This window comes from Vicugna pacos, chromosome 1 (genome assembly GCF_048564905.1).
Source record: "Vicugna pacos chromosome 1, VicPac4, whole genome shotgun sequence".
NCBI classification, from domain to species: domain Eukaryota; kingdom Metazoa; phylum Chordata; class Mammalia; order Artiodactyla; family Camelidae; genus Vicugna; species Vicugna pacos.
In genome coordinates this window covers 520,461-545,300 of record NC_132987.1, presented here as the reverse complement: position 1 = coordinate 545,300, position 24,840 = coordinate 520,461, and the positions used below count along the sequence as shown (strand labels likewise).

Sequence of the window (24,840 nt, the reverse complement as noted above, 5' to 3'; positions counted from 1 at the left end):
CCCTTAAAGGAGAAACATTTTAAGTCAATGAGCATTTCTTTTTGGATGAATTGCAGAATATTCTAATGATTTTTTAATAAACCAAATTTTGTCCATTAATTATAGATTTACAGGTTCATGGACAAGTCTCCAGAAAAAGAATTAGAGGCCTCTTACCTCTGTAAACTAAGAAAGTAAATTTTAACAAAAATCACGGAGGAGATTATACCTCATTTGGGAGAGTAAGTGCTTAACATGCATGAGGCACTCAGTTCAGTCCCCATTAACTCCATTTAAAAACATGGTTTTTTAGGAAATGGAAAATTAAAGCAAAAAGATGGAGGAATACAGAATTTTTTAGAGACTCATCTCAGATTTAAGATGGGGAAGAAACCATCCATTTCTCAGAAGAAATCTTGAGGACTATGTAAACTGGATCTGAGATGTCTAGTCCTTTGACATTATTCAAGAATTCATATTACCAAGTCTTAAAATTACCTGATAACGCACAGTGGTGATACTGATCATAACAGCTTCCATCACGGATCGAGCTCCGGCTAGGACTGTTCTGTTCTGACATCTCTGCCCCTCAGGCCTCACCAGGCTGAGAGCACTAAATTCGGTCATTCAAGAGCATCTTTTGTAAGTCCTCCATTTGTGCTTCTGACTCTCCCCTCACCAGCTCCTCTGAGGGAAGCACTGTTATCATCTTTCCCACTCACAGATAAGGCCACTGAGGCACAGAGACTAAACTCGTTCCAGGTCACATTGGCATTAAAGGAATTCTGTATTTCTGCTGTTTGCTTTTGACAAAGGAATCTGAGATATCAATTCAAGGCAGACTGTTAAATAATCAAGTCTGTCAGGTCTTCACCTCAAAGAGCAGATACTATAAATTCCTGATGTAGGATGAGGCTGCCGCCACAAACTGACTCAGCTTGAAATTAATATCCAAGATGAAGCAGCGGATACACGTAAATATTCACGATTGTCAACTCTGCTCACGGGTCTGGGCCCTTCACTGCCTGAACGGGGGTGCAATCCCCACCCGTGTCTGGGAGAGAAGCGCGGCTCTTCCCCGGCTCACCCAGGCTTCACGGGGTATTTCCCCCCACAGACTGGCCTCAATGATTAAAAGATCTCAAGATTTTTACACCATGCAAATCTAAAAGACATTTCTGCAGATGGAGCACTTTCTCAGGCTTAAATCTTTTTTGCCTACACTCAGCCAGGGGGAAAAAAGAAACATGACTCTACAGAGTCTCTGACCCGCACCACTCACAGGAGTAGAATGGCCAGAGCAGAAGATGGTTCTTCACATTGCAGGATGAGAAAAAATAAAGATGCCCCGACAACAGGCACTCCCAGAGACAGTGCTCAGCAGTCTTCTGCACACTCACGTTTGTGCAGCCCTCATCACCTTCTATTTCCAGAACACTTCATCACCCCAAAAGAATCCCCCTGTCACTAGCAGTCACTCCCTAATCCCCCTCCAACCAGCTCCTTCCAACCATCACCTGCTCTCTTCCTCTGCATGTGCCTATTCTGGGCTTTTCATATCACTGAAATCAACAATATGTGGCCATTTGTGTCTGCTTCCTTTCAATTAACATGCTGTTATCAAGTCTTGTACATTTTGAAGTGGTATCAGCATCTCTTTCTTTTTTTTTTTTGAAAACTTTAAAGATTATTAGAAGGTGGTAAGTACTATCAAAAAGAGTAGAGTGGAGCATAAGTGATTGGGTTTCAAAGGGAAAAGTGTGGGTTGAACAGTCAAAGTGGACTTCCCAAAACAGGTGGCATTTTTCATTTTCCTCTTCTTTTTTGTCTTTTTTATTCACTCTCACGTGTGAATAATGTTCCACTATATGGAGATACTACATTCTGTTCATCCATTCAGCAGCTATTTATGGACGAGGCCAGAAAAATGAGTGTAAGAGGTGACTAGCATGGATGGCATTGAAGCAAAGGGCAAAATGTGCTTTCAAAAAAATCCAACAAAGAGAGGCACAAGGAAATTCAGTGCGTTTCTGAGCAAAGTGCTTGCTTGCTTCGGCAGGACTACCGTGCAGGGCTGGGGTGGATATTGGCAGGAGTCACGGTGAGGGAGTCAACTAAGACTCCCCACTGCAAGCAGCTCAGCCAATCCTCCTCCCTCATCCTGTATTGTTAGAGAAATGTTTCTAGGTTACTCTTATTTCAAGTAATAGCATTTTAACTGCACATCTGATCATCTCCATCAGACCACATTATCTCCAAGCCACAGAAAATCATTCACTGACCGGAGCAGCTCCAGGACATAAAGGTGAATGATCAGGGAGTCCTGCAGCATTCCAGCCTGCAGGCACAAACCCCACATGTGCCCTGGTGATGTCCAGAAAATAAAATGCATGGAAATTTCTCACTGCTGGCACACGACATCTGCCCTCAAATTGCCCCAAAACCATGCTGGCAAAGCACTACTCAACCCTCTCACTATAAAAAAACCAAAAAGCTAAGAAGGCAAATTTAGGCTCTTCCATTGAAAACCAGCAACCATCACTGCCAGTATCTGAGCAGGAATGCTCCTGACTTCAAAAACCACTGCGCAGATACTTTTCAAACGTGAAACTCATATATGTATTCCAAATAGATGATATTGCAGTAGGATTTTTCTTTTCAAAATTTCCACTTGCAACATTAGCACAAGAAAATTTATGTTTAGGCTTTAAAAAAATCATTTATCCTCCACTTTCTTAGTTTTGAACTTATTATTATTTTATAAATGGAGTTATGCTGTGTATTATAAACCGTTTGATTTCTGAAAACAAGACCTTTATGACCTCACTATTTCAGAGCAAACTTTAACGATTCTTTGAGAGGTGGGACCTGGGGCGCTCACTAACAGCTCTTTAAATACTGACAAGGATGTGCTATTAAGTAATGCAAAGGCTCTAACTTCACATTAGCTCAGAAAGCAAAGAAACCACACCAAAGACTTCCTTAAATATTTTATATATTCGTATTCTTTTGAATATTAAAATTCTTAAAAGAGGATTTTTTGAAAAAGACAACAGCTGTTTTAAATTTCCTCTCACCAAGAAAGCAATCTTTATCAAGAATAAAAACCCCTATGGAAATCGAAATGACAGGACGTTTCTAGCTAAGTGAACATCCAGATCTGAACACAAACCTAAATCCAATCAGATCTCACTCGAACGAGCTCAACAAAGTCCTGGGCAACCCTGGAAATTAGCTCTTTTGTTCCAAATGTTGGCTGAGCTAAGATCATCAAACAAGGAAGGGAAAGAGAGAAGACGAAAGTCCACCTGGCAGCCTCCATCAGTTTTCTTACAGCCACAAGGTGCCTCAAGGGCGGCCCCGCTAACAAGCCCCCCATAAAGAAAGCCGGCATCCACACTGCCCCTGCCGTCCCCAAGTAGCCCCGATGCCCATATTCCAGCCTGTGAATGGTATTCTTATGATCCCCCAGTTGGTGGCACCCACCCCCTCATCCCCGCTACACACACAGAGCCACGGCAGCCTTCCCAAATCACAAATTTGATTACATCAACCCCACTTCGAATGCTTCAGAGGCTCCCTGTTAGAGTTCTAGCCCCACCCCAGACCCTGTTTGCCCAGCCTCACCTCAGTACATAGGTTCCCAGTGACCTCAGCGGTCCCCGACATGCTCCTACCTCTCACTTGCCTCCAGGCTCATTTTGACTGTTTCCCAAGGAAGCCTTCCCTCCCTCCAACCTCCACAATTTGTTCCTCTCTTCCTAGAGCTTTCTAGGCTAAGTCAACTTCTGACAATGCTAAGCTCTCAAGAAGCAAATACATTTTGCTTATTATCGTGGCTACACCCTCTCTCCCCTATACTCACAGAAGTGCACGTGTTATGAATAAATGAATGACGGGTTGGATCTCAAAGGGACAGACATACCTGCTCTCGCCCATCCCGATCCTTCTGTCTGTAGAATATCAGAAGCAAAACCTGAAGTACATTTCCTGAGGGTCACTTTCTGTTGACACCCTTCACTGCCTACTGTGTCAGTTCTAGTAAAACTCAACTTCTTCCAAAGCCCTACACCACGGACTGTCTCCAGTGTCCTCCCGAGCAGGGGCTCCCTCCACCCTGGACCGCACAGGGCACTCTCCCCGGGTCCCCACGCCGAAAGCCTCCAGGCCTTTGCCCAGGCTGCACCTGCGACCTGAGCCACATTCTTGACTCCTTCTCCTGGCTGACTCTTACTCTGTCCTCACAACTGAATTTAGAGCCCATTTCTTCCAGGAAGTCCTCTCTGATAATGTCCTTAAGTCTTGTCTGGGCTCTATCTATAGCGGCAATATATGGAGACCAACTGGGTGCCTGCTCCTAATAAGACCACGAACCCTTGGGGGCCACGTGGGAAGGAGTGAGAGATTACAAGACGGGTGGGGGAATCAAAAAGCAAAAATCACAGCCCAAGTCCCAAATTCAAGGATACTTTCTCAGAAAAAAGTATAAACTATTTCACACGGGTCCAATTTGGCTACTATTTTTGTGGCTTGTGGACAGCAAGAACTTGGTGTTCTAGTCCAAAACCTAGGTTACATGCAAAGAAATGTATATATTCATATCCATAGGAAACAAGAGCTGCTCAACAACAGTTTGCAGTTAGAACTGAAAGGAAATTTGATAAAGGCAATCTCTCTCTCTCTCTCTTCTTTCTTTTCTGGAATCATATAATTTTAGAAATATTTGCGTGACTAACAGATGGCTACAGCCCGTGATTTTGCACAGGAGTGTTTGGGGCTTAGGAAGCCCAGATTAGATTCACTCTGTAAATGCAATCACACCAACACACTGATAGGTGTCGTGGTGGTGAAGCTGATGTACCAAAGCAGGCAACCTTATTCTGTAAGAGAACTCTAAATAGAAAGCAAGAAATGCAATGTCCTATACTGAATTTCATTTGCTATATGGGTCATTAATTGATAGTATATCTTGACTAATGGAACCCAAAAATAAATTGTCAACGTCGGTTTTCTTCATCTGACCGTTTCATGCTAACTTTGGATATTAAACACTCACTCCATACGGAAAGCTCAGGTTTACGCTGCAGCACAGTTACATCCCGCGGAAGAAAGCTGACCAAGGGAGAACTGGAGAGTTTCCGTTCAGAAGCTGCAGAGTCTGGTTTTGCACCTGTACATCATTTGCAACCACGTCATCTTCAAAGGAGTTAGACGTTACCTCTGTGGGGCGAAAAGCACTGCGTGCTTCAGAATCATCAAAGAACGCTGAGCTTTGTGAAACAGTCCTGAGGCACTTAAATCATACTTTTTCTGAAAGGCTCCAAAACTGACCCACTTCACCATTCCAGGTATAACAGGGAAGTACTGGAAACAGTAGAGAGAACATGACCTTGAAGTCTGACAAGGCCCTGCTTGAATCCTGCTACAGCATTTACTAGCAGCTAAACAGACCAATTCCTTAACCCCTCTGAGAAGGCTTCCCAATCTGCAAAAGGGGGCTGCCACTGCCCACCTGGGAGGCATGGATGTGATTGCAACACGCAAGTAGGGCGGCCGACTGGTACCTGACACGGGGCCTGGCTAGTTTCCCTCCGCTGCCCTTCTCCCCCTTTAAACTTGCACTGTTCCCCCGGTAACGATCAAGCCCCCGGAACAGACTGCCCGTATCTTCTGTGTATCCCTGGATACATGCCTTACCCTTAGGAGGCCAGAAAAACAACTGCATCCTCCCAAGTCACTAACAATGTTCTTAAGAGTCTGGGTATATTTAACTCTATTTTTCAGGGAGACTACTCCAGAACTTTCCAAACACCATTCTCCAGGTTGGCTCCCCTCCCTTTGCCCATCCCTTCTCACCTCAGATCCTCTGTCTGACTGCCTTCTGTTCATGGGAAAGAGAGTCCGGTAAGGTGGGGACTCCCTAGGCCTCCCTCCCTCCCTCACAGGTGACTGTGACTACATTCTCCCCACTCCCCACTCCAACTTCAGCTTCTGAGGACTCTACCCTCCCAGACCCTGCAGCCTCTGCACCTTCCCAAGACGCACATGTGGCCACGACCCTCCCTGCAGATTTCTTCCTGGTTAGCCCTGCCCACCCCCTGGCCCCTTAAGGATAAATAGCATTGCTCTGAAAATGGCAAATGCAGCTAACTGACACACCAAAGCTGCATGGTCTGGGCTTTCCTCCAACCCAGGCACAGCCCTGCCCCGCCTCAGCCTCAGTCTGCAGCCCTCGAGAAGATCTAATTCACATGCAAGGCTGTGAACACCAGCTAAGAATGACGACTCCCAACGTGTATCTCTAGTCCGGCTCCTTCACTTGAGCCCCAGGCTCATCGAACCGAGTGCCTCTTTGAAGTCCTAACTTGGATGAAAAATGGCATCTTAAAAATGCCTCATGTCCACTATTTACTCTGGAATTCGATTCCTGGCAGGTATCTCCCAGACTCCCCATTTTAGTAACAGCCCCTGCACATACCTAGTTTTCTGAAGTCACATTCAATTTCCACTCTTCCCTCCCCCCGGCCCTGCCCTGCAATCAGTCCTGTTATTTATGACAATAAGTCCATCTCAAGTGTGGTTCTGCAGGGACCATGGCCGGAACCCCACAAGCTCACAGCATGGTGCACTGAATAACAGTCCTCCGTAGGGTGCTCCCCGGCGGGGGAGGCATCTCCTGCCACTGGCCACCTCAGAAGGCACTGGATTCTCACACAGGAGGCCCAGGAGAAGGGACTCAAGGTTCTCCCGTGGTCTGAGCTTTGAAGGGCCCGAGGTCTGGGGGAGCTCCTAATTAGCAGACACACTTGAAAGTGAGCAGATGAGGATGTGGGAACCCACGCAAGGCTGTTCTCACTCCAACTCCTGGGCTCATGGGAGCCACGGGAAAGGCCTGTGTCCAGGGTACAGCCCGGCCATCACAGATCCCAGCCTGCAATTGCCAACCCGGACAGCCTAGACTCCATCTACTTGCGACACTTACTTCTGTTCTGTTCCCCACCCAGAATGTGATGGACTCATTCAGATATTCTGGCCTGTCTCAAGTGAGACAAATTCAGTGAAAAATGAAGTGTCCACATTTGGACCAGAGCATGAAAGGAGAAACAAGACCTCATGGTCAGCATGATGGTGGTGGCCAAACCCTTCCACCGGGTGAGATGAACCATAGTGAGGGTGAGAATCCAAGGTCCTAGGTCGGCCAAATCATCTTCCTTCATGGTTGTCTGGGGTGTTGGAGACTGACTACCACAAACTAATGACACGGCCGTCAGTGGTGAACGTCAGCTGCAACAGAAACGGATTCAGCTATTTACTACCAACATGGGTTAAAAGTAAATCCCTGGGTAGGAAGGTCTGCACGGCTGCTGAGGCAAACCACAGACCCAGCTCTGAATGCCCACCGGCTGAAGCAGAGAGGAAGCTATGGCCCTTTTAGCTGTCCGTGTGTCCAACAGATCCAGGTGAGCCAGCTACTTAGGAGAAGGCCATGTTGTCCTGATACTCAGAAAAACCAGCCTCGTAAAGGGAACAAAATAGTGGCATGGATTTTAGACCCAATTCGGCCCCTTTATGAAGGCAAAGTAAAGTAAATGGCACGGGGAAGTTGAATGCAAAAAAAAAAAAAAATTAAAGAACCAAACGGTGACTGCTTCCTCCAACAGCGTCCCCTGCAGATGCTCACCCCCGAGCTGGCCACTTCCTCACCAGTGACCACCGGCCAGGAAGCGCCGTCACGCACGTCACACAGCGACAGCCAGGAACCTCGTGCCGAGCACGTTTGTATAAAAGCAGGAATCGTGCAAGTTGCCGCAGAATTTGACTTTACAAGTTTAAATACTCCATGAAAAGAATCCCTCAGCAGCCGCCTAAATCAATTCGCATCTCACTTCTTCAAAACAATGAAACAAATTTAATAAGGGCGCATTTGTCACCAAATAAAAAGAGGACCAAACAGGTTCCTCAAAGCAAGGATTTTAACAGGTATCAAAAACCAGTGGGTAATGTGCAAACAAAGTAAATATTCCAAAAATTAAGAAAATACAAAATGACGAGGATAATACATGGATCAAGACAGCTGTTAAGTTTTTGCTTTTTAAAATGATTGAGACAGCACGGATGGCAATCTGGCTATTTCCAATGCAGGATGTGCACAGCCCACATTTTCAGATGCAACAACATGCTCACTGGGCAGTACAAGTGAAAAAGGAATAAAGAAAAAGGAAAAGATGAAGACGAGAAAATTAGAAACACACAAGAACAAAAATGATTTTGACAGCATGTACAAGAATTTACGTGAGTGTGTGAGGCCAGGGACGCGGGGATGGTGAAACCCACCCTCAACTCTTGCTCCAGGGAAAGCAGGGGCCTGAGGGGAGCGGTGCTGCTGGACGACCCCAACGTGGTCAGCGCCCCTAACCCAAATTCCACCTACAAGCGTCTAGGCAGATTTTGAGCTACAAATTGTGGTCGCATTTCATTCTGGACCGTTTTACTCACTTCCACCAAGAGTAGCAGGAGAGAATTAGGCTCTGCTCCTTCACCAAAGCATTGTTTAAAAAACTAATGACTGTGGAATACTAAAAGCAACAATGTGGTAAAAGTGACTGGAGGAGAATGTGCTTGACGTGAGCTCACTGGCCGCGTTATCTCACTGACGTTCAGAAGCTGGCTGAGCTATTATGGTACCAGGACAGACAGACCCACAAGGAGGGAGATTTAATGCGCTGCTGTATTTTGATGCCGGGAGCCATGCCTGGTACATGAGGTTCTGGGTAATCAATGGTGACAGTGTCAAACACTGTGGGCTAAGTACACATTCGGCTACTCCGCCAAGTCCCAAGGGCAGACTTCAAAAGGCAAAAACAAGCTGGCATTTTTTGGTGGCTCTGCAGACTCAGAGACAAGCATTTGTTGAGTAAAAATGTCACCAGTGACTCCTATGACAAAAGAGGAGGCACTGGCGTGGGGGCTGGGGCAGGGCTCAAGGCTTCAACTGCTCACTCACCAGTCTGTCCAGGGGGAGAAGGTGGTCCCTGCTTACGTTGCACCGATGCACCTACCTTGACTAATGCCTGGGGCCTCAGCAGGTGTTGACAGGTGAGGTGAACAGAGCCAGACTCGGTGTAGCACGGTGATGGGAGCTATGCCCTCAGCAGTGCCCAGGCTCCTAAACATACCAGCACATCCCCAAGAAGCAGAAGGGGAGTGCGGGCATGTAGATCACAGGGCCCTGTGAGGACAAGCACAGATCATGGCCACGACAAGCCTCTCCCCTTCCTTAAGCCATACAGGTATTTCTGGGAGGAACAGAAAATTCATCCAGAGACCGCTAGGTGGGCTCTCGCAGGTGGGACTCGGGTCCACTTCTCTTCTCACTCACAGGGCTGGTCTAGATATTCTTTTTATCAATTCTCTAGCATCTTCTCCTCCAACTTACCAACAACCAGAAAGTAGGATCTGATCTTAGGTAAGTTCAAGAATCACAGAGCACTGCCTTCACGGCGGGCCCAGCAGCATGTGCCAGGTTCTCGGACCGTCACCTGTGGGACCACCATGAGCCCTCTCCAGACACAAGGACAGAGGCCATAGGACGGGGGGACACAGCTTCCCTTACTCTCCCCAGCAAAGGGGGACCACTTCTCGGCAAAGACATCTCACCCTCTTCTGCCCGAGGGACTGCACGATAGATACACCGGGAAACAGAGCAGAAGGTGGGGGGTAGGCAGCCCAAAAGAGCTCGTCTGTACTTCCGAGGCAAAGTGGGGACTTTGACTTAATCACAGGGACAAACTGAGAATGAACATTTCCCTGCTCTGTCCCATACACCGTGATACGCCTTTCCCTGCATAAGGAGTTCATTCGGGAGTCCCTGGCGGTGTTTCTGATGTCCTAACTTGGCATGGTGGCTGTCGGGCAAGAAGAGAGGGCCTGAGCCGAAAAGGTGCTGGGCCTGAGAGGCAGGAGACACCGGCTCCAGCCCCAGCTCAACCAGTGCCCCGTTCCGCCTCTCGGGGTTAAGCATCTCATCCAAAAGCAAAGGAATGAGACTGTCCCAGGACAGGCTGCCCAACAGAAATGAAATGAGAGCCATGTAAAGAAAGTTTCCCAGTTGCCACGTATAAAATAGTAAACAAAAAAGCAAACCAACAAACAAAAAACAAATACTAGAAACTGATTTTAAGAACAGATCTTACTTAATCAACTGTATGTAAAATACTATCATTTTGACATGTAATCAATGTAGGAAGTAAAGAGATAGTTTATATACATTTGCTAGACAAGCCTCAGCGTCTGATGTGCATTTGACCTACAGCATATCTCAGCTCAGTCCAGCCTCCTCCCCAGTGCTCCTAGCATCAGTGGCTTTGGCTAATTTATTGGACAGCAACTCCAGGGTTCCCACCATGGTCCTGGCTGTAAAGCGGGAGTAAGTGTCCACACTAACCCTAAAAGGATCTCTCTGAAACAAAGGTGGATTCACTTTGAAATGTCTGTAAACCAGCGGGCTGCACCTCCCTCCCCCCTTGGCTACAAGACAGACTTCTTCCTTGCTGATCCCTTTCTGCATGTAGGGAAGCAATCCGGCACAAAGCCAGGGTGGGCTGGCCTCCAGGTAAACTTACCTGCTGTCTGTGTCCAGTCCCATGAAGTCCTCCTTCTCAAACAGGATGCAGAGGAGGGGAATCTTGCCCCAAAATTCTTGTGGCCACCATCCAGCCACTTGGACTTGAGCAAGATGAAGAGTGACTCAGTGAAGTCCTCGATCCTCTTCTCCACCACCCTGCAGTCCTCGTAGATTGAAGGACACGTCGGTGAACGGCTGCTCGGCTACCTCCCCATGCAGCACAAAGACAAAGAGCTGAGAGTCATTAAGCGCGGTGCCATACAGCCCCTCTGCACGTGCAGCTTCTCCAAGGCCTTGGCAGAGAGACAGTTGGTAATGGTGACAAGGCCCACGATTTTGCGGTGTGTCTGGAAGACGCTCCACCCATTCTCGGGCACATAGTGGTGCCTGTAGTGGATACAGAATGTCCACTGGGAGCCGCATGGGCTGATATGGCACACCGAGGTGAGTAGCTGATAGATGCAAAAGAAATTCTCCTCTGAGATGATCTCCATTGGTTGGACCACAACGGGACGAGTCTGGTGGTCCTCAGCACACTGCACGTAGTCAGGGATGCTCATGTTGCTGGCCCTGCCGAGAGGGGTGAGGAGATCGAGGTACATAATCTGCTGTGTGCTACGGGCCCATCTGGGTTGCTGTGACCTGGTGTGTACCAGCCAGAAGGCAAGGGAAGCCAAAGCAAATCCGGGGGTACAGTTTGTCCTCAGAGTCTGCATATGGCTACTGTAGCTCGATCACATTACCCAGCTTTTGGTCTAGGCTTCCTGCCTCTGCAGAGAAGGGTCATTTCTTATTTTCTATTTCCAAGCACCTAGCAAGGCCCTGATGCAAATTCACTGCTCAAAAATGCTGAATAAAAAATGAACAAAGAAAATGCTTTCCCCAAACCCCTTCAGCAGAATATAAAGAAAAGGACCACAGTAGGATTAAAAGATCTGGATTTGTATCCAAATTATTTGATCCCCTAAGCTTCATAATAATGGATAAGAAAACTTGCCTAGGGGAAGAGGATACAGTTCAGTGGTACAGCACATTTTTACCATGTACGAGGTCCTGGGTTCAAAACCCAGTAACTCATTTTAAAAAATGAAACAAATAAATACACGTAATTACCCTCCTGAAAAAGTATTTTTTAATTCAAAAGTCAAAAAACACCTTGCAATTGACACAACATTGTAAACTTGACTATACTTCAATTAAAAAAAAAAATCCTTGCCTTACAAGAATATATCTGAATTACGGATGTTTGCAAATGTAAAATGTCTAGGGTACCACCTGCATAAAAAGAGGTGACTGTACAAATGTACTATCCCTCCTTAATGAGCTATACTTCCTTTCGGAGGGTTATAACCTCTCAGAGCTAATTTTCTCAGATTAAAAAATATAAACATTGCCTGATTCTCAGTAGTGATGAATAATCAGATAAGCCAAAGAAAGCATATGACCCACAGAGTTTACTCAATAAATGTTTGTTGAATGAATGAATAAACAAGCAAGTGAATGCTGCTCCCTGCCACAGACCATCATAATGGTACTGCCTGGAAATCCCAAGCCCACGTTCACCCGACTCTGCACTAACAAAGTGGGTGACCTGGGTAGGCCTGTGTGCTTCTCTAAGCCCCAGTTTAATCATGAATAGAAATGAGGGCAATAACACAAACCTCATATTGTTAGTGAGTCAGTAATGAATTGTACCTCACCATTGCAAGATGGAACCATGAAGGAAAACTGGGCAAAAGGATCCATAAGCCCTCTCCATATAATCTCTTACTACCACATGGGAATCAACATTACATCTCAAAATAAAAAGTCTAATTTTTTAAAGAGGTTATTGAGGTTAGGTGAGCTCACTGTCTCAAATTAGGAACACACAGTACAAATAGGTCAATGCCCAGCCCATGAGATACACTCAGTTAACATTCCCACTGGACCCACTGGTACCTCCAACTTCAGAGCAAGAGAATGGGTCCTCGTGGCAACAGGCCACAGCACTTGAAGCTAACAAAGCTAATGGTGTCCATTTCAAAGAGCCCCTGAAACCACCCTTGTTCTAATTTTCTATTTGTAATTTTTATTCCTTTTCATTAAATAGAAACTCCCAATTCCATAGAATTCTTACCAGATATCATGATGGCAGCCCTTCAAAGCCTGACCAAAGAGATCATGATGGCAGAACTTCTTGGTGAAACAATAAAATGAAAAGCTATTTCCACAAGACCTCTGAGAAAATCTACAAGGGAACTTCATCCTGGACTGAGGAAGAGGACTGGGGAGGAGGGGGTAATCTGGGGCACAGAGAACTATGGCCCACCTGTCCCACAATGGGCTTCAGACTCACCCTCACCCTCCAGGAACTTAAAATACACACAGACAGTCTGCTATGGACAAGATTTTTTTTAAACAAATCCCTGAATCCCTAGCAGGTCTTGTTTCTACCGAGACACAAATGGCTTATGTGTATAATGTTTCACAAAAGCCTTAAAATATTATCACCCCAACTTGACACATCAAGAAACTGAGGTAGAGAATTTTATCACATTCTACAAGATTAGAGAGAGGCCACGTCAGTCACCATATTTAAATCCAAGCCCCTGCTCCAGTGCTCACACTAGAAAGTGTGACATACTGCCCCTTTTCTGCCCTCTCCCTGCAATCAATCTCTGAAGAGTCTTTTCTGTTTCACCTGGGATCACAATCACATTCATATTCCACAAAGAGCTATGTCACTCCTTGGAGGACTTATCAAAATCTAAAGGGTTGGGCTGAGAGGAGAGATTTGCATTTTCTGTTTCTCAAAGGAAACATGGCTTTAAAAGAAACTGAAAAGTACTTATCAAGTCTAAGCCCTCATTGTGCAGAGAAAGAACCGGAGGGTCAGATGAGTAGAGGAAAGGGCCTTATTAACAAATATTGCCTCAGCGCAGCACCAAGCCAGCCCTGGGCCCTTCTGGGGGAGGATCTGGGAGGCCCAGGAGAATGAGTGTAATAAAACAGAAAGAGAAGAAGCATATAATTCCCTGTCTCTACACCACCATACCATGAATTTCCACCAAATTACCCAGTATGGGTGCAGCCAATATTAAGGTTGTCTAAACAGGTTATAGAACCCTGGAATTCTCAACCATAGTTGAAATTCCAAAATTTACTGTGCCTTTTTCCCAGTTCAAGCATCAATTCAGTGGGCACTCTGTACCAGGGACTACAGAGGCCTGAATTTGTCCCAAATACAGATCTCTATTACCACGTGTGCAAACCACATAAAGGCCACCAGAATAAAAGCACCCACAGATAAGATGAAATTACTGAAACTGAAAGCAGCCAAAGAGCATATATTACTAGGAAAAACGGTGCTCCTATAAATGGACTCATGAACATAGAAAGTAAACTGTGTTTAGCAGGCAGGAAAGGGGGGATTAACAGATACAAATTAGTAAATATAAAATAAATGACAAGGACCTGCTATATAACACAGGGAACTATATTCAATTTCTTGTAATGAGTTATACTAAAAACAATCTAAAACATATATATACATATGCATATGTTTATAACTGAATCTCTTCTGTACACCTGAAACATTGTAAATTGACTAAGCTTAAATAAAAAAGAATTTAAAAAAATAAGTAAAAATAAAAGCAACGCCATTAAGAAAAAATAAAAGAACACTCTAATCCCCTTAACTGTATGTGGTGGAGAATTCTGGTTGCAAGCACCAAGTCCACTGGATCACTCCAGCACTGGCTGTCACTCTTTCTGACCATCAGAGAGTCACTTGCTTCACTGAGGTTACTTTTCTCTTCTGTGAAAGGCTACAGTTGCAACTAACGATGTATAGAATCTCATCATTCACAAGTACAACAAGTAGTGAGGACTTCCCATGGGCCAGTCACTGGACAGATGAAAAGATAGGGTCCCAGATATATTCATGGGTAGAAGAAGTTTATGCCATAAAGACATTAATTCTTCCAGTTTTGATAGACAGATTCATTGCAATTCTGATTAGAATTCCTACCAGATTTTTCTTGGAATGTAACAAGTTAATTTATGATCAGGAATAGCCAAGAAATTTCTTTAGAACCACCACTTCGGAGGGTTGGATAGGTCATTCATTTCCACTGGTCTTTCTGAAGTGATGAAAACGTTCTGGAATAATAATGGTTGCACAACTGTGAATATGCTAAAAGCTGCTGAATTGTACCATTTAAATGGATGGAATTCATGGTGTGTGAAGTATATCACAATAACACTGTTACATGAAGAAATATTTCTTGACAATTATTTTTCTGTTTATACCACTAGTCTATCACACAATTTAAGAAAAACAAAAAACCAAAACAAACCAAACTGTGCCAGGAGCTCTTTAGGACTGCAATATCCCTGGGTCTCCAAGGCCTCTGGTGGTGCTGTTCCTCTTAAAACACACTAGCTGGGCTGGGCTAGTTAGGGACTGTAACTATCTTTTGAAAATCGAGGATCACTCCTTTCACCCTGGGAGAGGGAAGGAAGGAGGATGTCACAGCCTCATGCCTTCAGCTCATTTTTAACAGAACCAAGCCCTGCTTTCACCACTGTAATCACTCTCACTATAAAAACACGTGACATCAACAAGCACAGCCATGATAACACCTGAAAGTGTTAAAAGTACTTACCTGCAGCAGAAAAACTGAGGGAGGAGACAGAAGCTCGCTCAGCACTGAGGCTCCCTTTTTCCGACTCCAACTGGAGAAGCAGGGCGTTACAGCCGGAGGTTCTCAGCCCAGGGAGCAGTGCCCAGGCCACTGAGCTGGTCCTCCGGGAGCGGGAAAGGGAGAGGAGGGAGAGGAGGGCTGCCCCGGGGGGGAGGGAAAGGGGAGGGACGCGGGCTGCAGCCCTGCTCGGAGGTCAGCCCCAGCCCCAGCCCCAGCCCCCCGCCCCGTCCGGGTCCGCAGTCCCCGCCCGCCCGGACACAGCCCTCCCAGGGGCGTGAACGGGCCGGCGGCCAAGGAGAGGAAGCCAGGGAGGAGAGGACTCGCGGGCGGGAGAGGGGAAGGGGACGCCAGCCGCGGACTGAGGGGATCCCGGCTGGGTGGGAGGTGGTAGGGGCACACCTGGCCCTTGGCAGCTGTGGCCGGGGCGCCGGGGCAGGTGGCGCGGGTAGAGGGGTCTGGCCTGAGCAATTCATCTGAACACGGGCTGCCTGGCGCCCTTGGGGACTGTGACAGGCGGACCGCCCTCCCGCAACCGCCTGACCACTTTCCCGGGAGCCCCCCACCTTGCACTTCCACAGCCAGAGGCCCCGGCCCCAGACAGGAACCAAAGTCCTACCGGGCGACAGAGTTAAGAAACCTTTGGGCCCGATCCCCGGCTAGGATATAGAGCTTCCAACCAGCGGACCACTTGGCACTGACTGCGCATGCGCAGGAGGGCCAGCGATCCTCTCTGGGTTCTGTGAGAGAAGGTGGGACAGGGAGGGAGGGAGGGAGAAGATGGGAGCGGGTGGAGAGGACAGGAAAATTGGAGAGATACAGATGGACACGATGAGCAGAGAGTAGGGAGGGATCTGGAGAGGGGAGGGTCTTAGCGGAGTTGGAGAGAAAAAGCTTTACCTCTGGGGCACCCCTAGGCGGCAAACCTGCCTCTGTACCCTTCTGTAACCCTTCAAGTTCCGCAGCTCAAGTTTTACCTCCCTGATCCAGCCCTCCATGGGATGCTTCTGCAGAAACTCTATGGGGATCACACCCATTGCCCCCACGCGGACCTGGGTTTTCTCTTGCTCTGAGAACCAAGCACCCGCAGGTGTTGTCGCTCAGAACTACCTTGGAAAGGTACATAATCCCCTTTTACACGCTGGGAAACAGGCAGGCAGGATCACTGTCTTAGCTCCACTGTCCCAGGTGTTGGGCTGGCGGGGAGCGGGATGGTACAAGATCAGAGCCCCAGACAGAGCAGACTGCCTGATTGTTGGTGCATAGTCCCCATCCCTCCTGAGTAAATCATACCCAACCCTAGTGGAAACATCAAGGGCTCACAGTAGTTCCCTGGGTGTGGGAGAGCTGTCCTCATGTGAAGGAAAAGTCCAGCTGGGCTAACAAGCTAAGTCACAAATCTAAGTGTGATAAGTGTCGGTTTAATGATCTAAATTCTGCTGGGCTATCTCATATATCTGAAGTTTAGTGTCAGTTTATTGGGCTAACAACCTAACTCGTAATTCCAAGCTCAACAAGTGTCAGTAATGTGATCTGCTACAAATTGATAAGCTCCAGTGTACTGATTCCTTGCTTTTTGTTCTTTGAGCCTTATTGGCTAATTCTCCCTTACTTGTAATTAAGCCTTTAAAACCTCATGTGCACGTCTTGGAGGTGCTCAGAACTTCGGAGCAGGAGCCCCACTGAGCCCACCGGCATAATACTTCTGAGTACACCAACACCCCGATTGGTGCTTTTCTTGGCTGGCCTGTTTCCATAACACTCAGCTCCAGTGCCCAGCTTTCTAGGTAGATAGGAGTGTTACCAAGTCGAAATTCTTTCTCCTCAGTGCAGGACAGGACAATAAGTTGGGAGACCAGATGTTGGGGCATGGAATAGCAAGTTTCTGTAGACCTAGATGGCAAACTAATGTCCTGGAAAACCATCTCCCCAAGTCACAATTCAGGCTCCTTTCCTATGTGCTTGGTTGTTGCAAACTTCTTAGTGTAGGAATTCCTTCTTGTTAGAATCCTTTCTTCTTGCAGCTATCTGCGTGGGTCAGATCCCTGCAAACCTCCAACAAAACAAACGTTATTTTCTATTCTGTAATTTGCTATCTTTAAATGAATGAGAAAGTGTTCAATATCCTTAAAGGTCAGAGGCTTCAGAATAGGCTCTCCTGTATATTTCAGGCTCCAGGCGACATTGATTACAAGCAAGATGAAGCCTAGGAGACAGAGCATAGGGTTAAATTCAAAGGAACAGAACTAATATGGAGTCAGATTTGTTCTGTTCTATTACCCGGCCAGAAGCCACTTGAGGATTTAAATCCGTTTAAGTTAAAAATAACTAAAATTTTAAAGGAATTTACATACATAGGTGGGAATGTGCAAAGCATATCTGGAACAGCACCCAAAGGATAGCAAACAGTGGCATCTCCAGAGAGAGCTGAAAGAACACAAGATGAGGGAAAACTTCTTTCACTTGTGTATTTTTGTGCTCTGTTTGAGTTTTTTTTTTTTAACCATTTGCTTGTATTTCTTTTTCAGTTAAAAAAACTGTGTAATGGAACAAAGGAGTAACTAGCATAGCAAATACAGCAGTCATGGAATCACTGAGTCATCACATTTGATTTAAGCCAGAAAGCATTTATTGACTCTCTCCAATGTGCAGTCGTGTTTTAAGAATTCTTTTAATATAATTATTACTATTATTATTATTACTACTACTACTACTGCTACTACTATTAATATTACTATTATTACTATTATTTTATGAAATAATAACATGGTTTATCTCACCCCTGCCCATGGCTGGTGAAAAACCAACTGAGTTTTTCTTGAGTTGTTTTCCAAGGAGTAGAGATGAGTTTATAAACAGAACACATCTTCAGGGTAAAACAGGCAGGAGTGCTTTTCCAGCAGGCCAGACAGCTATGAAGGGTTTTCAACAGAGGCGCCCAGAAGCTGAGAGAGAAAGCCTCCAGGACACTACAAAAAGCTGCCCAAACTGCCTTCTCCATGGCACTACTGAAATAGGAAAGAACAAATCTGACTCCATATTTGATCTGTACCTTTGACTTTAACAAAGCCAAGTTAATATGCTCCGGTCTTTTCATGGGTTATGATGTGACAGAGGAGATGGACAGGTCAACAAGGAACCACTCTGCCGTGATTACAGAGCCGGAGAAAGGGATGGGCTGCAAGATGTATGACGCAGCCGCAACTGTGCCCGTGCTTCTAGGCAGGTATCCAAAATCGCCTCGACAAGGTGTCAAACACTTGTGCTCACGTCCTCATCAAAAGACATGTATTAAAGACAAATGGAACCATATAAAAGGCCAATACCCTTGCTGGGTACACCGTCCAAAGAACAAAGTCTCAATTTGACAACTGGCCATCTCGGTTCCCTGGGATTCATTCTTGAAGAACCTTAAAAACCACTCCTCTGCCCTCAAGAAGTGCTCCATATTTGTCCTATCTTTGGCTCAGGGATGGAACACGTTCAAGTGAACTTTAATGTCTGCACAGATTTGACTGTCTTTTTCCAGGTTCACTTGTCCATTCAAAAGAGGCCTGAGCTAAGTCCATCCTCCGTAAGATCTAGTCCCTCCAGTGACAGCTCATTGAGCCTGCAATTAAAAGCCAAGTGAACAAGACTGTCCTCAGCTAAAAATTTCACCCACCCTTCACTGTTTTCTTAATCTCCTCTCCTGGCTAATTGCAACAGACTAACACCTCCCTCCACCAAGATACCCAACTATGTCATTTTGTCTCCCCAAAGAGAAAGTAAGGTCCATAAAAGAGGAGAAAACTACATAGTCACCTCTGAATTCTTAGCACATAGTAATGTCAATAAATAGAACTCAGATTATTGCTACTTTCCTTTAAAACCTTTCTGGTTATTTGAATGAGACCTTGGAAGAGAGGTGTTTGCTGTCCAGTATATTGATCCACAAGACTCTGGAGGCCTTTTTCGGAATAGCTGTTCACTGATTCATTCAAAACACAACTTATCAATCAAGGAGTAGCTGTGCTTTTCTGCCAGGAGTTTGTGGTCACTCTCATGCCAGAACAGCTTTAAAATATATCCTTACTTTGGATTTGTTATTTTCCCCCTCTTCCAAAAAATTGACTTTCCTTACTTTCTTGTCTTGAGGAATTTTCTTTTTCCTCTTTCACCCTTTAGTAAACCAAGATTCTCAGGATGGGCAAGGCCCATTATATGATCACCCATCCAACTCCTAGTGTGAGAGGCCTGGGGCTAAACTCCTGCCCTCCTGTCAAGGCAACTGAAAATCAGTTCAGGAGCCAACCAGCACACCACGGATTCTAACGCTCACTTATCTCCCAGAATCCCTGTTTTCTCGTTTGTCTTGGCTTCTGAGAATTTCCCCTTTCTTGACAATGAGTTGTGCAGCTTGAAAGATGAGGAAGGAAGGTTTTATTTCTCAATCAGCATTTTAAGAAACTTGTCTAATGAAGGTTTCCAAGAGGTTATACTACCCTCCATTGCCGAGACAGAAAACACACTAGACATTTTCTAAATTTAGCTCTCATGTGCATTTTTTTCTTTGCTTTTGTTTTCTTAACTGCTAACAGACATTATTTAATTAAAAAAAAAATAAGGCCCCAAAAAGGATAGAACACTGAAGGGGCAAACAAAATTAAAGGGCAAAGACAGAAAAATGATATCTACTCTACAAAGTTAATATAATACATACACTATGTATCAGATCAGCAATTCTCAGTAACAGCTAATTGAAACATGACCATGAGGTAAAATTTCTCTCCTGTCAGGACATGGCCAACAGAAAATACAATTAAACCAACAAACTAATATCCTAAGTCTGGCAAGGTACAGAAGGCTACAAGCTAAATGTGTCTTCTTCTGGAAAAGAAGGAGACGCACAAGCTCTTCTCTGTGGAGCCGGAGCCCACGGGAGGACGGTGAAGTGAGCTCTGTAAGTACCCAATTAGCAAAGTGAGTGATGAATAAATAGACGTGAGCTTTGTTGACAGTGATGATACTACTATTCATTTGTCCTTTAAAGTATGACTTCACTTTCAGTGATCAATACATCGGTGTCCTCAGGAGTTGAGATTTTAGGAAAATGCACAGCCTGGGCCCAGACCTCCTCTTTAAGCTCGTGACTCTGCGTAGATATCTCAAGGGCACTCCCAACTCAACCTGCAAAGAGCTGACTTCACGGTGCTCCTCCCATAGCCGTCCTGCCCAGGGCTCCTGGTCGGAGGGTAAGGTCTCCCTGCGTCTCCCAACTCAGGCCCATTACTCACAGATGTGAATGGACCCCTCCTTCAGGGACCAGATATCCTCAGTCACAGAGTACCACCACCCTCAACTGACCTACCAGATACTCACTGGCACTCACTCAGCACTGACTCTGTGCTGGAGACCACGCTGCACACTGCACAGTGTATCTCACTGGATCTCCACAACAGTCCTGGGAATTGGGTACATCACTGCTTCAATTGATTAGATAAATTGTTTCAATTCCTTGTGTGTGTCATTCAAAATGACACGGCTACTAAGCCACAAGCCTGGGCCTGAAAACCACTTGAAAATTGAACACTGCTACACCTCGCAGCCACCCTACTCTGACACAGCACATCACCTCCTGCCAAGCCTTCTAAACTTTTCCAAGCATTCTACAAGACAAATGTGAACTACGAGAGCAGCCTATTCTCCTACTTAAAATCTGTCAATGATGGTGCACTGCCCTTAGGAGAAAGCCCCACCGGGCTTGAGCACAGCCTAAGACCCCAGCATCCGCGTTCCCTGCGTGGCGGCGCTGCCTCACCCAGCACGCAGCTCTACACGTGCCGTGTCCAGGACAGGGATGCTGACTCCGCACAACCCAGGGCTTGTCTCACTCGAACAATGATCACATTCTTCAGTGTTCATCTTCATTGCTGACTCTCACAAAAATGTTTTCTCATGATGAATCAATATCTTTTTCCTTACAACTGCCCATCATTGATAATGAGCTCCCCCCAAAAGAGAGAAGACCTAATTCTCAGTCTCCTTATCTGTAAAGTGAGAATAACAAGGAAATATATGAGGTTTTAAGAGAAATAATATTCATGTGAGGCTGAGGGACAATTCCATCATACAGTAAGCACTCAATGTGTGCTTACTTAATATTAGTAAGAATATATTGCATTCTAGCAATCTTCAATCAATGTTTTATGACTTTGTCCAACAGGCTACTGACAAACTGTTGGATGAACCACTTTGAGCAGATCAGCACTAGCGTACTGGGAGAGGTAAGCACTGACTCCAGTTACAGCTGCAGCCACCCAGCACTACGGGGCGGGGGCAGTTTGCTCAAACTCTTACATGTTGCTTGAGCATTTAGTCCTCGTTATAGAATAAAGATAGGTGTTCTTTAGTCAAATCTCCTGAAACATAATTCTTCAAAGATTGATGCAAATTAGGTTTCAAATACAACACTCTCACTAGAATTTATTTGAAAATTATAGTCTTAGCTACTCCGCACATCAAAAGGGCATAATCTTAATGTATCTGACTAAATACACTGAAAGGGTTGTTTAAAAGTAATTAAGAAAAAGCCATTCTGAATAAGCTCTCAGTATCATCTGCACAAAGCCCCAACCATGGGTCTCATTTCTCACTTCCACATAGGTGTTTTCAAGTAGCTTACCTTGGGTCTTGGTTTCTTATAACACGGGGCGGGGAATAGTTGTGGATAGATTTATGTAGCAAATATATACCTACGGTATTTGCTGTGAAGGAATTCTAGAAATAAGAAGATTGATATATAGTACCACCCATAAGAAACTCAGCATTTCCTTTTACAACAGCATTAAGAATAAAGTGAGAGATACATTTAACAAAAATTTACAAGATTTGTACATTGAACTTTTTGAAGTATCAACAAAATAAATTTTAAAAGATCTACATATATGGAAGACATTCCATTTTCATGGAATGATTGACAATATTATTAAAAATGTTAAGACTCCTCAAAGTGATCTATATATTCAGTGGAATCCCTATCAAAATTCCAGCCAACTTCATTGCAAAAACTGAAAAACTGAACCCAAAATTCATATGGACATGCAAGGGGCCCAGGACAGCAAAAACAACCTTGAAAAAGAAGAGTAAAGTTGGAGGACTCACTTTAAAGTGTACTAAAATGCTATAGCCCTAAGTCAGTATGAAACTGGCATAAGTTTGGATAAATAAATTTAAGAGACACAATAAAAACCCACGGGGAAAACTTTCATTTACAGACAGTTTTCCACCTGGGGGCAAAAAACACTCCATTGAAAGAATAGCCTATTCAACAAATGGTGCAGGGACAGCTGGGTATCTGCAGGCAAAAGAATCAATCTGGAATCTGAACACCCATATTTTATATAACAAATAAAATTAATTCAAAATAGATCACAGACAGAAATGTAAAAATTAAACTTATAAAATTTCTAAAAGAAGACACAGTATAAATCTTTGTGGGCCTAGGATAGGCTTTGGTTTCCTAGATACAAAATCAAGAGCGCAAGTGATAGAAGAAAAAAGCAGATAAACTGGACTTCACCAAAATTAAAATCTTTTTATTACAAAGGACATCATCAAGAAAGTGAAATGACAGGGGAAATGGTTATCTCAAGTCAGAGAGGGCGTGCTTAGTAAGAAAAATAAAATAAATCATTTCATCTATCTACCTCCCCTGTAAAGAAATTGTTTTAATGTTTAAAAAAATATAGTGAAAAGACAGTTTGCAGAATAGAAGAAAAATTTTGCAAAGCATGTATCTAATAAGAGAGTAGTATCCAGGATATATATATCGAATGCTTTCAACTGAGCAATACAAGAAAATAGACACAATTTTTAAATTTACCATGAATTTAAATAGATATACAAATGGCCAATAAGAATATGAAACGATGCTCAGCATCACTAGCGAAATCAAGAACAAAATGAGATCTCATTTTGCACCCACTAGGATGGTTATAACCAAAACATGGACAATAACAAATGTCATTCAGGAGGCAGAGAAACCTCATATGTGGCCAGGGGAAAGGGACAATGCTGCAGCTTCTTTGGAGAAGTCTGGTATTTCCTCAAAAGCTTAGAGTTGTATGGCTCAGCAATTCCACTCCTATATGTAGAGTCATCCCTCAATACCCTTGGGTGGTTGGTTTCAGGAACCCCACACCCTGGATACCATAATCCAAGGATGTTCGAGTCCCTTTACAATCAGCCATCTAGATCCATGTAGTGGAAACTACAGATATGGCGGGCCAAATGTACAGCCAAAAGAATGAAAACATATTCTCATAAAAAATTTCACATCAATATTCATAGCAGTATCATTCAGAGTAGCCAAAAGTTACTAACAATATCCATCCATCAATGAACGGATAAACAAAATTACCAAGAATAGGCCCACAAACTTTTGGTCATTGAAACTTTGACAAAGGAGGTGACAACATACAATGGAGTAAAGACAGCCTCTTCAGCAAATGGTGTAGGGAAAACTGAACAGCTGCATGTTAATCATTGAAGCTAGACTACTGCCACACAGCATACACAAAAAAGAATTAAAATCTGTTAAAGACTTAAACATGTAAACAAGACTCTATAAACCTCTTAGAAGCAACCATAGGCAAAACATCTGACATACATCTCAGCAATGTTCTCCTAGATCAGTCTACTCAAGCAATAGAAAAACAACCAAAAATATACAAGAGGGATCTAATTAAACTTACAAGCTTTTGCACAGCTATGGAAACAGTAAGCAAAACAAAAAGACAACCAACCTATGGAATGGGAGAAAATATTTGCAATAAATGAAACTGCTAGGGGCTTAATTCCCAGAATATGTAAGCTGCTTTTACAGTTAATATGAAAAAAAACAAACAATCAATTCAAAAATTGGCAGAAGTCCTAAAGAAACATTTCTCCAATGAAGACGTACAAATGGCCAGTAGCCACATGAAAAAATGTTCAATATCATTATCAGAGAAATGCAAATCAAAACTGCAATCAAGTATCACCTCTCACCAGTCAGAATAGGCATCATTCAGAAGTTCACTGACAATAAATACTGGAGAGGCTGCGGAGAATTGGGAACACTCCTACACTGTGGAGGGAATTCAGTTTGGTGGAGCCATTGTGGAAAAGTGTATAGATGTTCCTCTAAAGACAAAAAATTGACCTCCCATATGAACTAGCAATGCCACTCCTGGGCATATATCCAGAAGGAACCCTAATTCAAAAAGACACCTACACCCCAATGTTCACAGCAGCACTATTTACAATAGCAAGACATGGAAACAACCGAAATGTCCACTGAGAGATGACTGGATAAAAAGGTTGTAGCATATTTGTCCAATAGACTACTATTCAGCCATAAAATAATAATAAAATAATGCAATTTGTAGCAACATCAATGGACGTGGAGAATGTCATTCTAAGTGAAGTAAGCTATAAAGAGAAAGGAAAATACCATATGAGATTGCTCACAGGTGGAATCTAAAAAAAAGAAAGAAACAAAAAGATAAACTTATCTACAGAACAGAAACA

At 44.4% G+C, this 24,840-nt stretch overlaps 1 protein-coding gene across 2 annotated transcripts in view; it reads right to left on the bottom strand.

Moving 5' to 3' along the window:
* The window catches only part of LOC140699109 (trafficking protein particle complex subunit 9-like), a 169,180-nt gene that overhangs the window by 38,232 nt on the left and 106,108 nt on the right, over positions 1–24,840 (bottom strand). Inside the window, exon 3 of one of the 2 annotated variants that reach the window (XM_072970890.1) lies at positions 10,602–11,173. The exons of the other annotated variant lie outside the window; for it this stretch is intronic. Within the exon in view, the coding sequence (XP_072826991.1) occupies positions 10,807–11,173 (367 nt within the window). The 3' untranslated portion in view covers positions 10,602–10,806. The remainder of the gene's footprint in view (positions 1–10,601; positions 11,174–24,840) is intronic. 2 annotated transcript variants of the gene reach the window in all.